Genomic DNA, 13,343 nt, shown 5'->3' on the forward strand with positions numbered 1-13,343 from the left:
GAGTGTGGTGCTGATAAGACTAAGGCCGCAGGTTCGGATCCCTATATAGGGATGGCTGGTTTGCTCACTTGGGAGAGCGTGGTGCTGACAACGCCAAGTCAAGGGTTAAGATCCCCTTACTGGTCATCTTTTAAAAAAAAGAAAAAGAAAACAAGATGGATTTCCAAAGAGAATCATTTAAGTATTAGAGAATTAAAGAGCCATTAGTAAAATTAATGAGGCCCTAGAAGGATTTTTCCTGAAATGCCATAATTTGGTAATAAAAACTGTATCACAAATTCCCAATCGATACTGGATATATTCTTTGTTAGTTCTAGGAATCAGTGTATACTTACAGTTAATACCCACATTTTGTTAAATATAAAATGACTTAGTTTTCATATCTTTATTTCATTTTTCAAGTTGAAGTATCAAGCAGCCTTTTCTCTGTTATTTCTCTCAAATACCGACCTCTTTTAATAAAGTGGCTGATTCCTGGTGCCTGTCGTCCCTGCTACCCCAGTGGACTCCCCTTTTCACATCACACAGTGGACGTGAGCTCCATGGGGCAGGGACCACGTCGGGTCAGGCTCACTGAGGAAGCTGCAGTGCTGGGCACATGGGAGGACCCGTGAACATTTGCTCAAAGAATGAATGAATGAGTGAATGAGTGAATGAAACTACAAAAGCCACAGTCCTCACAAGATTAGCATTTATGAGGGCTGGGGTCACAGATGTCACAGGGCATGCCCTGCACGGTGGGCACAGGGTGTGTCTACTTGTCTTTCCAGTGCTGAGTTCCCTTCGCCTGCCACGTGCTGTCCTCCCGGGCCTTCCACAACTTCTCCTTCAGCACTGCTGGGTATTCCTGGGGAAGGGCACAGGAGGTGCCACCTGAGGAGGGACTTCCCAGACCCTGAGCCCTGGAGGACGCTGTGACCACCTGGCCGGTGGCTCTTTATGGGTGCCTGGCATAGGGAAAGAGCCCCAAATTGTTTCTCAGGAAATTCTCACAACAACCCATCAGTCAGGCCCGGGTATTTCCCATTGAACAGATGGAGAAACTGAGGCTCTGAACCTTACCTGGGGTCACCAGCTAGAAAGAGGCTGGGCGGGACAAGGATGACTCTCTCTCTGACTTCAGACTCTGGATTCCTTCCCAACCACCATTACTCAATGAACCCCTTGACCAAAGGTTCACGGGACTGCAGAGCCCAGAGGTCCTGCCCGTGGCATGTGTGTGCAGCCTTCTTGTCAGGCGAGCCCCACGGGGTGTCACAGGCTCTGGGTTCAAGCCCTGCCTCTGCCATCTGTAGGGCAGAGAGGAGGCACATTCCCTAAGCCTCGGTTTCCTCATCAGTGAAATGGGACAACCACCCCACCCCCTCATGGGAGTGTCAGGAGGTGTCATGAGATACTCTCACAGGGGACAGAGGCCTGTCAGGTCCTCAGTACCTTCAGCTGTGTCTGCTGATGGCACCCTCACTGCCAGTCCACAGCGGTCATGGCTCCGGACCTCTCCTACCCTGTCCTCTCTGCTGGGTCCCCTACCCCGTCTCTCCTCCCCGCAGGTCAACAGCATCCACAGCTTGCAAAGGCTAACAGGTGGCATAGGGTTACTTTGGTCGTGATCCATGGAATATTCTGGAGGAGAGTCTTGCTTTGCATGGGGACTTTGAGAGATTTGATATCAGGACAATTCCCTCAGACAAACATGTATAAATTCCCCCGGGTTTGGCTTTATCCTTCACTCCACCCACCAGTCCTTCTGGAAGAGCTTAGAAATCCTTTGAGAAAACCATCAAGGCCTTCAACATCTTAAACACAACAAAACCCCTCCTGGACGCTGCACCTCCTCACATTCTCCATCTCTCACTCCCACACCATTGAGTCTGTGCACACGCAGGCTGGGTTCGGGGGACTTTCTCCTCCCTGGAGATCCTCCTGAGCAAAGAGCAGCCTGGGGTTGGAGGACTGAGGACCTGGGGATGGGCAGAGCGTGGCAGAGTCCTGGCCGCTCGTCTAGGGTCCAGGAACAAAACCGTTCTTGTTGGAGCCTCGGGGTCCTCATTTGGAAGTGGGACTGGGGTCATTGCCCTGGCTGGGGTGAGGAGGCCTGGTGAGGGGACTGGACACTCCAGGGCCAGCAGAGGGAAAGAGGGGAGCGCGTGAGGCTTCTGAGGTTCCTTGCATTACCCCTGGAGCCTGCAGGTCCTGCTCCTCTGTCCTGCTGGGGCCCCATAGAAGCCCTACCTTAGCAGCATCCAAACAAAGGTGTATTTTGTTTCTGGGTTTCCTGCCTGGGGCTGTAGTGCTATCACTGGCCACCAGGGGACGGCAGTGCCCACTGTGCTCAATGGAGTGACTGGAGCCAGGAGGAGCTTCCCAGGGTCATTCTGGGGGACCCCCGCCTCCCACCCAACGTGCGCCTCCCATTACCAGCATCCCACGGTGTGAGCTGCTCCGTCGGGAGGGGGCTGAGAGATCCTCTCATGCTCCATCCAGCAACTGTGCTGAGCGCTCACCCCGGGCAGGGCGTGTTGGGCCTGGGTGCAGCTCTGAAAGTGACCACGGGGCCCTGCCCTCCAGGAGCTCTGCAGGGAGGCGGACAAGAGCACGGGAGCAAACGCGGGGGGAAGGAAAGAGCAGGAGCCACAGCGACACTAAAGCCGGTGCTGCGAGGGAGGGCCCAGGCCCCTGGGTGGGGTCGAGGAGGTCTCACTGAGGTGACACTTCTGCTGTGACAGAAGGACAGGAGGGAGCAGTCTGGGAGCAGCATGCAGGGAAGGCTCAGCGGTGCAGAGACACGGAGGCAGAAGTGAGTTTGCCCAGAGAGGAGGATACAAAGGAGGCCAGAGTGGCTGCAGAGCTGGGGAGGGGACGAGGGGAAGCAGGACCGGGGCTGGAGGCTGCACTGGTACCCACCGCTGCGTGACAACATGGCCCTAACTCACAGCTCACAGCAGCAGACGTTACTGTTTCACAGGCTGTGTGGACACAGATCCAGGCAGGGTCGGTGGGGGCCTCTGCCCCAGGTGTCTCAGGAGGCCGGGGCTGGGGCTCCACGAGGCTCTGCTGGGCAGGACCTGCCTCTGAGCTCATTCGCGTGTTACTGGTGCTTTCACCTTGGACTGAGGGCCTTAGTCACTCTGTGACTGTTGGCCCAGACTCTCTGCTGGTTCCCTGCCATGCAGGCCTCTCTATCAGGCTCAGAATTTGATTCCGCAAAGTGAGGGATAAAGATGGGGTGAAGGGCAAACAAGAGAAAACAAGCAAGACAGGAGTCACAATTTTTAATAAATCTTAGTAGTGATCTCACATCACTTTTGCTGTATTTATTGGTTAGAATCTTGTCACCTCTGAGCTCATCTGGCTGTTACTGGCTCCTGCAGTTTGGGCCAAGGGTCTCAGTTCTTTTCCTTCCTTCCTTCCTTCCTTCCTTCCTTCCTTCCTTCCTTCCTTCCTTCCTTCCTTCCTTCCTTCCTTTTACTTTCTTTTTTTTTTTTTCTAACTGGCTGCTGGCTGCATCCGAACCCTGACCTTGGCTCAGTTCTTTCCTGCCTGTTGGCCGGGACTCTGTTGTTTCCTCACCGCTGGGGCCTGTCCGTAGCGCAGCTCGTACTATCTGAGCTTGCTTCCCTAGAGTGAGAGAGAGAGAGAGACAGAGAGAGAGAGAGAGAGAGACAGAGAGACAGAGAGACAGAGAATGCAGGAGGGACAGAGCCAGACAGTAACCACAGACTTCTCATAACTCAATCTCAGAAGTGACGACACATCGGTTTTGCCGGATTCTTTTCCTTAGAGGCCAGACACTGAGTCCCGTCCACTTTTGAGGGGAGGGGATTACACAGCCTCTTGGGTCCAGGAGGTAGAGATCGCTGCCCCCACACAGGCAGAGAGGAGGCGCTTGGGCCCCCTCTAAATATCACGGGAAGCCACTGCAAGGTTTGGGCCACAGGGGACGATTTCTGAGTTTGGGTTAATTTCAACTTCCCGTGCTGCAGACTAGGAAATGAGGCCACGAGGGGAAGTGACTCCCCAGATCACACTGTGGAACCAGGTCGTTCCTTGTGCCACCTGCTTGTAGTTCTCCCATCGCTAAGTGTGTGCATTAGCTACGTGTGGCCCCAGCCCCTGGGGTCACGGGTGATACAGGTACTTACAGGTCTCTACACCTGATGACATCCCTGGGAAGCAGGTGCTGGAACAGTCCCCAGAGCAGATGTGGAGGGGGCGATGGCCTCAGGGGCACAGTGACCTATCCAGGGTCACACAGCTGGGAAGGAGGAGCCAGGTCTGAGCCCAACTCTGTCTCCTCAAAGCTGGGGCACTGGCCGCACCCAGGCCTGGCCAGGGGCGAGGGCAGTTTGTGCTGGTGCAACTGTGTGCGGTTAGCACGTGGCGGGGGAGGGGCGCAGTCAGCTCCAGCAGAACTCGGAACCTGGTTGCCAGGCACCCACAGTCCAGACACAGCCCCCTACCCAGCTCACTTGGCCGGAGTCACTGGAGAGAGACACATGCTTTCCTGTTGTGTCCCGATGTGCCGAGGCTCAGGCCTCAGGAAACCCAAGAGCGGGAGCCTGTGCCAACGCCTCAGGCGCTGGGTCAGCCCTCACCTCCCACTCTGGTGGCCTTTCGCCCGGAGGAACCCAAAGGTAACACGGGGGCCGACCCGTGGCTCACTCGGGAGAGTGCGGTGCTGATAACACCAAGGCCCCGGGTTCGGATCCCATATAAGGATGGCTGATTGGCTCACTTGGGAGAGTGTGGTGCTGACGACACCAAGTCAAGAGTTAAGATCCCCTTACCAGTCATCTTTAAAAAAAAATACCAAAGGTAACACGGGGCAGCCAAGCCGGGGCAGCCAGGCGAGGGCAGCCCAGGCCAGGCCACCGCCAGCCTCTGGCTGGTGACAGGGGTGACCCACTCCACAGTCCCAATCTCAGGGGTCCAGACCTCCTCCCTTCCTCCACCACCACATCCGGCCCCAGCCTGGCCAGGTGCAAGGTCACTTCTCACACACCTGTAGGAACATCCAGGAACACACCGTGTGCTGTCCCTGTCCTCACTTGCTGTTCTGGTGAGAGGGACTCTGCGTTTTGCTGCTGATTTTGTGTGAGCTGCTCTTTCTTGTCCCCACCCAGGATGAAAATGAGTCAGGCCCAACCCTGGATGACACCTGCAGGGTGGGGACCGTCACGGCAGGCACCCTGGAGAAGCTGGTGAATCACCTGGTGCCTTCCCTGCAGAGCGGGGACCCCTTCTTCGTCCCCGCCTTCCTCTGCACCTACAGGAGGTTCGCCACCACCCGGCAGGTGCTGGACCTGCTGTTCAAGAGGTGAGCGTCCCCCCCGCAGCAGAGTGGGGACTCGGCCACCCACTGCTGTGGACCTGAGAATGCCACTTCACCTCTCTGAGCCTCAGTTTGCTCATGTGAGGACAGGGGTGCTCAGAGGAGACCCTCCCAGGGCCATTGTAAGGACAATGGGGTGAGCTGTGGAAAGAGCCCCCCGGCCCGGCCCTGTGGGATGTGCTGCCCCGGGTGCTGCTGCTTCTTACTCCTGATTTTCCGTCCCCGTGGAGAAGCTCTCTGGCCCCAGCGTCACTCACACGTGGCCTCGAGCAAAGCGGTTTCCCATTTGTAGAGGAGGTTCCAGGTTCCATCTTGGGGTCCCTGTCTGTCCTGGGTGTAGCCAGAGCAGGGACCCCTGGGGCTGGCCGAGGGGCCCCAAGCCCACTCAGAGACCTGGAAAGGAGCTGGTTACGGCCCATTCATTCAGCGAACATACATGAAGCGCCTACTGTATGCAGGCACTTCCAGGCACTTAGCATAACTCAGTGAAGGGAGCAGACAGTCCCTGCCCTCCGGGGCGTCCGTTCTAGTCAAGGCGTCACCCAGTCCCACTAGCGCTCCTGGCAGGCAGTGGACACAGGACATTAGACGTGACGCCCTCCTGACCTCCTCTAGGTACGGATTCTTCTGCCCTGACCGTGAGGAGGACGACCAGCTGAAGAAGTGAGTGGGCTTTGGAACAAGAGGGAGGGATCCTGTCTCCACAGTGGGGACATTTGGGGGCTGTGGCTGGGGAGGGCTGGGCAGAACCCCGGCCCCGCACATCTGGGGGTTCCCGCTAGAGGGCTGAGGTCTGGGGCTTCCCCCCAGGAGGAAAGGAGGCAGAGAGCTGGGGCGGGTCCCGGGCACCCTGGGGAGCAGAGGGGAGGCTGGGGGCTCAGAGCCGGCCCCTGTGACAATCCATCCCCACAGTCCTGTCCCAGCCAGGCTTGCCCACCCCCGTCCTGTATCGGGGGCCGTGGACAGGAGGTGTGGGGAGCGGCCGGCTCACACCTGGGCCTCGCTCTCCGCTCTCCGGGTCCAGCGGCAAGTGGGCTGGGGTGGCCTCTGACTCTGTGCCCGCCCCACCGCAGCGCCATCTGCTCCTTCCTGGGCTGCTGGCTGGACCTCTTCCCGGAGGATCTCTGCCAGCCCTCGGACCTCAGCAGCCTAAACCAGGTGATGGCCTACGTGCTGCTGAACGTGCCCCGCTCGGCCCTGGCGCTCCGCGTCCACCTCCTCCTGACCCGGCTGGAGGACCCGGAGTCCAGCCAGGCAGAGCCGCGCTGACCCCACGCCCGCCCCGGTCCCCACGCTTGTGGCCTTCCACCATCCTTTCCTGTTGCCCATTGTTGTTTGTATTTGTATTAGCAACTTGGTTTTTAATAAAATTTAACTTTTCAATTATGTAAAATTGTACAATTCAGGGACAATTACGTGCATTCACGGTGCTGTGCAACCACCACCCCATCTACTGCAGAATGGAGCCCCCAGGAAGAGCAAGGGGGTCCTTGGGAGAGGGCCCTCACCAGGTCTCCCCGGAGGAAGTGAGAGAAGCCCCTGGTTTACGGGGAGCAGGTGCATGTGGAGCCCGTGGAGGAATCCGGGAATGTTGCCCGGGCTGGGGCAGCGGGAGCTGGTGGACCCTGACACTGAGCTGCCCTGATGGGCCTCCAGGACAACCCGCTTCCCTACAGGCCTGTCGGACGCCATGCCACATGGGGTGTGGCCCCTGATGGCTCCCACATCTCCCTAACTTCCCCTGTGGCTCCATCTCCCCTCTGAGTCTCAACAGGCCTCCAGGGAGCCAACACCAAGGTCCCCTTCACAGACAGGCCGAGCCCAGGGCTGCTGCTGAAGCTCTTTATTTGGAGTCAGGTGGGGGCGGGGCTGCTCTGGCAGAGGCCGGTCCAGGCGGGGGTGGGGCTCTGTGTCCAGCAGCAGGGCGGGCTCCGGAGGTGCAGCCATGGTGGCTGCTGTGATGGGAAGAGGAGCAGAGGTCAGCGGGCCATGTCGGGAGCAGGGGCAGGGGCAGGGGCTGCCACGGGAGCCACATGCAGTCACTGCTGGGCCAGGAGGCTCGAGAGCAACCCCGGCTCCTCCATCGAGTGGGCAGGCTGCTGGGCATCCTCGGTGGGTGTGCGGGCTGGGGGATTGGACCCAGTGGAGACCAGGTGCTGAGCTGACATGGAAGAGAGCCCGCCACGAGGCCTGGGCTGTGAAAGATCCCAGAGGACCTCCCTGGCTAGCCAGGTGTGGGACGCACGTAAAGGAAAGGAATGTCTAAAGGGCATCCAGATTGGAAAAGATGAAGTCAAACTGTCCCTGTTTGCAGATGACATGATCCTATAAATCGAACAGCCTAAAACGTCTACAAAAAAACTCTTGGAATTGATAAATGATTTCAGCACAGTAGCAGGATACAAAATCAACACACAAAAATCAGTAGCATTTCTTTTCTCCAATAGTGAACATGCAGAAAGAGAAATCAAGAAAGCCTGCCCATTTACAATAGCCACCAAAAAAATAAAATACTTAGGAATTGAGTTAACCAAGGATGTGAAAAATCTCTATAATGAGAACTACAAACCACTGCTGAGAGAAATTAGAGAGGATACAAGAAGATGGAAAGATATCCCATGCTCTTGGGTTGGAAGAATCAACATAGTGAAAATGTCCATACTACCCAAAGTGATATACAAATTCAATGCAATCCCCATCAAAATTCCAAAGACATTTTTCTCAGAAATGGAAAAAACTATCCAGACATTTATATGGAACAATAAAAGACCACGCATAGCCAAAGCAATGCTGAGCAAAAAAAATAAAGCTGGAGGCATAACACTACCTGACTTTAAGCTATACTACAAAGCTATAATAACCAAAACAGTATGGTACTGGCATAAAAACAGACACACTGACCAATGGAATAGAATAGAGAATCCAGAAATCAACCCACACACTTACTGTCAGCTGATCTTTGACAAAGGCAGCAAGCCTATTCACTGGCGAAGGGACTGCCTCTTCAGCAAATGGTGCTGGGATAACTGGATATCCATATGCAGGAGAATGAAACTAGATCCATACCTCTCGCCGTATACTAAAATCAACACAAAATGGATTAAGGATTTAAATATACACCCTGAAACAATAAAACTTCTTAAAGAAAACATAGGAGAAACACTTCAGGAAATAGGACTGGGCACAGACTTCATGAATACGACCCCAAAAGCACGGGCAACCAAAGAAAAAATAAACAACTGGGATTATATCAAACTAAAAAGCTTCTGCACAACAAAAGAAACAATTAAAAGAGTTAAAAGACAACCAACAGAGTGGGAGAAAATATTTGCAAAATATATATCTGACAAAGGATTAATATCCAGAATATATAAGGAACTCAAACAACTGTACAAGAAGAAAACAAGCAACCCAATTAAAAAATGGGCAAAAGAACTAAATAGGCATTTCTCTAAGGAAGATATCCAAATGGCCAACAGACATATGAAAAAATGCTCAACATCACTCAACATTCAGGAAATGCAAATCGAAACCACATTGAGATACCATCTAACCCCAGTTAGGATGGCTAAAATCCAAAAGACTCTGAACGATAAATGCTGGCGAGGCTGCGGAGAAAAAGGAACTCTCATACATTGTTGGTGGGACTGCAAAATGGTGCAGCCTCTATGGAAAATGGTATGGAGGTTCCTCAAACAATTGCAGATAGATCTACCGTACGACCCAGCTATCCCACTGTTGGGAATATACCCAGAAGAATGGAAATCATCAAGTCGAAGGTATACCTGTTTCCCAATGTTTATCGCAGCACTCTTTACAATAGCCAAGAGTTGGAACCAGCCCAAATGCCCATCATCAGATGAGTGGATACGGAAAATGTGGTACATCTAGAAAATGGAATACTGCTCAGCTATAAAAACGAATGAAATACTGCCATTTGCAACAACATGGATGGACCTTGAGAGAATTATATTAAGCGAAACAAGTCAGGCACAGAAAGAGAAATACCACATGTTCTCACTTATTGGTGGGAGCTAAAAATTAATATATAAATTCATACACACACACACACACACACACACACACAAAAAAAAAACCGGGGGGGGGGGAAGAAGATATAACAACCACAATTATTTGAAGTTGATACGACAAGGAAACAGAAAGGACATTGTTGGGGGGGAGGGGGGGAGGGAGAAGGGAGGGAGGTTTTGGTGATGGGGAGCAATAATCAGCCACAATGTATATCGACAAAATAAAATTTTTTTAAAAAAAAAGGAATAAATAAATTAATTAATTTAATTTAATTAAATAAAAAAAATTTTTTAAAAAAAAGGAAAGGAATGTCCACATGTCCCAGCAGTCACACTCAGGTCAGATTCCTGAGGTGACAGCCAGGCAGGGTCTCTCCTGCCTGTGTGGGATGGGAGGGGGGCAGAGCAAACAGACACTTGAACTCCATGAACCCAGCATTTTCCAACGTCCTCCCAAAGAGTCACTTACCCTAATATCCCCAGGGAATGCAGCTTTCTGTAGGAACAAAAATCCAGGGGTGAGAGGACGCCCTGGTCACCAGCCCAGACCCCATCACTGCCCATAGCTCAGACCCTCAACAACCAAGACCCAAGGCAGGGCCTTCGCACCCCTGTGACACATCACTGTGATGCCATTTCCCCCACAGAGAGGAGAGGGGAACACGAGGGGGATGTGGTCAGAGCCGTCCTCTCACCCATCACAGCGTGGGTGTGAAAATGTTGTCCTCCAGGAGTCCCTTGCGCTGTATGAATTTCTTAAATTCTTCCAGGGCCTCTGTGTTCATGTCGGGACTCCTACCTGTGGGTGAGTTGGGCGGGTGAGCCGAGTGGGGGACGCTGCACAGCTCTGCAGGGAGTCGATGCCGTGAGGAGACGGCCACCACCCTGAATTAGCGGCTTCACTGTGGGGTGGCCAAAGGCAGGAGGGGAGGCCACAGAGTGGATGCAGAGCTCAGGGATGGGGACAGAGGAGATGGCTGATGCCTGGCTGACAGGGCCCCAGGAAGGAGAGCAGTGGGGACACCCCAAACCACTGAGCAAACTCGGGGGACCCAGGAGGCTCTGGAAGCTGCCCTGCTGGGTCATGCCCCTGACCTGGAAAGACATTGTGTCCCTAAGACACTGGCTGCCCTCCCACCCTGGAGGGTCCCTGCTCCACGGAGGCCTCTGTCAGGACGATCCCCCTGACACCCAAGACCCCAGGAAGCAGCGCTCGGCAGCTGTGAACCCCCTCGTGAGTGGTCAGGTCACCGAGGGTCATGTCGGGCCCTGTCCCGGAGAAGCCTCGCCCCGTCCGCCTGGGTCCCACTCGGGGAGGTCGGGTTGGCCGCCGGACAGCACAGGGAACCAAGCACACGAAGGCCAGTGCAGGGGCTTTCTATGACCCCGAGCACGTGGCTGATGCTGGTTCCACTGGCTTCTGGAAACAGAGACATGGGGGTGGGAGAGGCAGGTCTCCAGGGCCCCTCACCCATGAGCTTTCCGATGCGGCGCACTTTCCCATGGTGGTGGCATTCGCAGTACCAGATGTCATGGTCCTTGACTGGCAGCTCCTGTAGATACACGAGCTTCTTGCCCCCATCTGTGGAGGACAGAGAAAATGGACCTTTAGTGTCTTCCTTTTGGAGAAAGCACCGGACACCTCACTAAGGAGCACTCTGGAATATTTTGGTGGCCACCAGGCAGCCAGCCAGCCTGAGCCCTGGCCTTGCCATTCCCCTCAGACATGGACCCCAACACTGGGGGAGGAGCCCCCTCCCAGAAAGCTCCCAACCCAGGCCACAGAGTCACCGAAGGCCAGAGCTTGGTTGTCCAGCTCAGCTTCCCTGATCCTCAACCCGTCACACCTGGTGTCTCAGGTAAGGGCCACAAGACCCTGGGAGGATGAGGTCATCCCCACCTGGCAGGTGGATGAGGCAGGGACCCTCAGGCAGAAAGACTGTGCAGGAGATACCCTGCCCTGCAGGTGGGCTGGGGACGGCCGCCCGGGACTCACAGGTGCTGTATTTGCCCGGCTCCTCGGTTTTCTGCATCAGTACTTTCTTCTGGTGGCACTGAGCCTCCTTCCTGGAAAACAGGAGTCATGTGGCAGCGACTCTGAGACACACCTGAGCCGTCCTCAGCTCACCTGGCACATCGGCCCTGACCCCGTGAGCCCGATACTGTCCCCCCCGCCTGAGCTCTAGGATGCCACCTGGGAATGACTCCGCACAAAGTCAGGGGGGCCTTTTACACCAACACCCAAAACTTAGATGGCGGAGGGGGAGATAAGTGGGTTGAGGGTCCGGTGGGGGGTGACACTCACATGATGGTGAATGTGGTCTCCAAGTCCCCACCTTCCAGGGCTGTCACTGTCACGGGGGACACCTTGCTGGGCCTCTTCCCCTCCGGCAGGTCCCTGTCAGTCACTATGGCCTTCACGTACCAGGTCCCTGTGAGCTGGAACAGGCCGAGGCGTGCGTCCTCCTCAGGCCCAGCCCAGACTCTCCTCTGTGTCCCCCTGCACATGGGCTGCGGCCGTAACCACACACCCCGGGGCCCCGGCTGCAGCCCCCAAAGGCAGGCGGGGTTCCCGCACATCCGCACCTCTGTGCTCAGTTAGAGCGAGCCCAGAACTCGTGACCCCAGGCCCCCAATGGAGGCAGAAGGTGTCTGCCACCCCACGGAACCACTTTCTGCTGGGACTGGGCCTGGTACCAGGTGCGCCCTCACTCCAGAGGGCCCTGCCCTACAAGGCCTTCGGGTTCTGGGTGTCAGTGCAGTAGGACCCCTGAGCCAAACCTGCTGCCCTGCTCCAGCCCTGTGCCACCAGAGGGGCCATGTCTGCTGGCAGAATAACAGAACCCCCCGTCCTCTGACCTCTCCAGGCCATGAGTGCAGGGTCAGAACCCCAACCTTAAATGATGCCTCCTAAAACAGGGCCCCACGGCCTTTCTCCTACACCCACCCGCCGGCCCAGCCTCACATCCTGCTCCTCTGAGGTGAAGGACAGGGGGTCCTGGGCCTGCAGGGCAGCGACCAGACCCAGCACAACGGTCAGGAACAGGGTCTCCATCTCCAGGGCTCTGTGGTCACGGCCGCCGGCTGGTCACCTGACGTGTCAGGAGGAGGCTGGGCCGGCTCCTTGCACGACACCCCTTATAGCCCCTTGGCTGGCGGCCGTGAGCACTTGGCACAGACCGCGCCCTGCCCCCATCAGTGGTGGCCAACTCTGCATCCGGGAAGGTGGAATGTCGGTGTCATTGGGATCTGATGAGTAACAATTAAGTGTCACCCAGAGAATAAAAGATGCATAATGTCGTCCGGTGTTGACACCACCTCAGGTGTGCACTCACAGGTGAGCCGTCCGCAGGGGACTCATCGGAGTGGGTGTGTGAGGGCACCATGGGGCACTTCAAGCTGCAGAGGGTGGCCTCCTGCCCACTCAGTGCCATGCTCCATGCCTGGGGTAGGCTCTCTAGAGCCCTTGTCACTCCAGGGTCGCCTTGTCCGTTCATTCCTACACGTGCTCACGGCCCATTTCTGCAGCTGGAATTTAAGTTCCCGAAAGTAGACACTTCATTTCCATGGTTCACACAATTCTCGTGCCTGTGGGTAGAGGTCCAGCCACTTGTCGGTGGTCATTGTATATTTGCCCCCTAAAGAAATAAAGCAAATTACTTAATCTCCGCCAGCCTCAGAGGATTCTACTCCTACAAGAGGACCTATGCCTTCCATTACTGGAGATCATCGTGAAGACCTGTGATTACAATGCAAGGAGCCCCCAGCTTCCCTGACTTGAACCAGGCTCCGTCAATGCTGGCTTCCTCCCCACCATCCCACCTAGGTTGACATTCAGGGAGCAGGTGGCACATCACCTGCCACGAATACACACCTGTGTATCTCCATAACTTTAATTCCTCTAGAATGAGAGCCTCGACCTCCCCAGGGCTTTCATCTCCCATGTCAGGTTTGATGGCCCCAGTTCCCCCAAGGCAGGC

General features: G+C 55.3%; 2 protein-coding genes across 2 annotated transcripts; one reads left to right on the forward strand and one right to left on the reverse strand.

Moving 5' to 3' along the window:
* Nucleotides 1–4,517: 4,517 nt before the first annotated feature.
* On the forward strand, nucleotides 4,518–6,601 carry LOC134365511 (ral guanine nucleotide dissociation stimulator-like). Its single transcript, XM_063081639.1, has 4 exons — nucleotides 4,518–4,634; nucleotides 5,124–5,317; nucleotides 5,948–5,995; nucleotides 6,406–6,601. The coding sequence occupies exons 1-4, from the start codon at nucleotides 4,518–4,520 to the stop codon at nucleotides 6,599–6,601; spliced, it is 555 nt and encodes a 184-aa protein (XP_062937709.1).
* Nucleotides 6,602–10,061: 3,460 nt separating this feature from the next.
* On the reverse strand, nucleotides 10,062–12,418 carry LOC134365512 (odorant-binding protein 2b-like). The gene is made up of 5 exons (XM_063081640.1): nucleotides 12,329–12,418; nucleotides 11,669–11,802; nucleotides 11,360–11,430; nucleotides 10,835–10,945; nucleotides 10,062–10,162 (listed from the first exon to the last, which is right to left on the reverse strand). Exons 1-5 carry the CDS (start codon nucleotides 12,416–12,418, stop codon nucleotides 10,062–10,064), a joined length of 507 nt encoding a protein of 168 aa, XP_062937710.1.
* Nucleotides 12,419–13,343: the final 925 nt, after the last annotated feature.

This window comes from Cynocephalus volans, chromosome 17 (assembly GCF_027409185.1).
Source record: "Cynocephalus volans isolate mCynVol1 chromosome 17, mCynVol1.pri, whole genome shotgun sequence".
NCBI classification, from domain to species: Eukaryota; Metazoa; Chordata; class Mammalia; order Dermoptera; family Cynocephalidae; genus Cynocephalus; species Cynocephalus volans.

Excerpts from the sequence above, each read along its gene's own strand:
- LOC134365511 (XM_063081639.1), top strand. The coding sequence starts at position 4,518 with ATGTGCCGAGGCTCAGGCCTCAGGAAACCCAAGAGCGGGAGCCTGTGC. Across the intron at positions 4,635-5,123 it reads TCGCCCGGAGGAACCCAAAG|GATGAAAATGAGTCAGGCCC; the intron begins GTAACACGGGGG and ends GTCCCCACCCAG. Across the intron at positions 5,996-6,405 it reads GAGGACGACCAGCTGAAGAA|CGCCATCTGCTCCTTCCTGG; the intron begins GTGAGTGGGCTT and ends GCCCCACCGCAG.
- LOC134365512 (XM_063081640.1), bottom strand. The coding sequence starts at position 12,418 with ATGGAGACCCTGTTCCTGACCGTTGTGCTGGGTCTGGTCGCTGCCCTG. Across the intron at positions 11,431-11,668 it reads GAGACCACATTCACCATCAT|GAAGGAGGCTCAGTGCCACC; the intron begins GTGAGTGTCACC and ends CCTGTTTTCCAG. Across the intron at positions 10,163-10,834 it reads CCGCATCGGAAAGCTCATGG|GTAGGAGTCCCGACATGAAC; the intron begins GTGAGGGGCCCT and ends ACTCACCCACAG.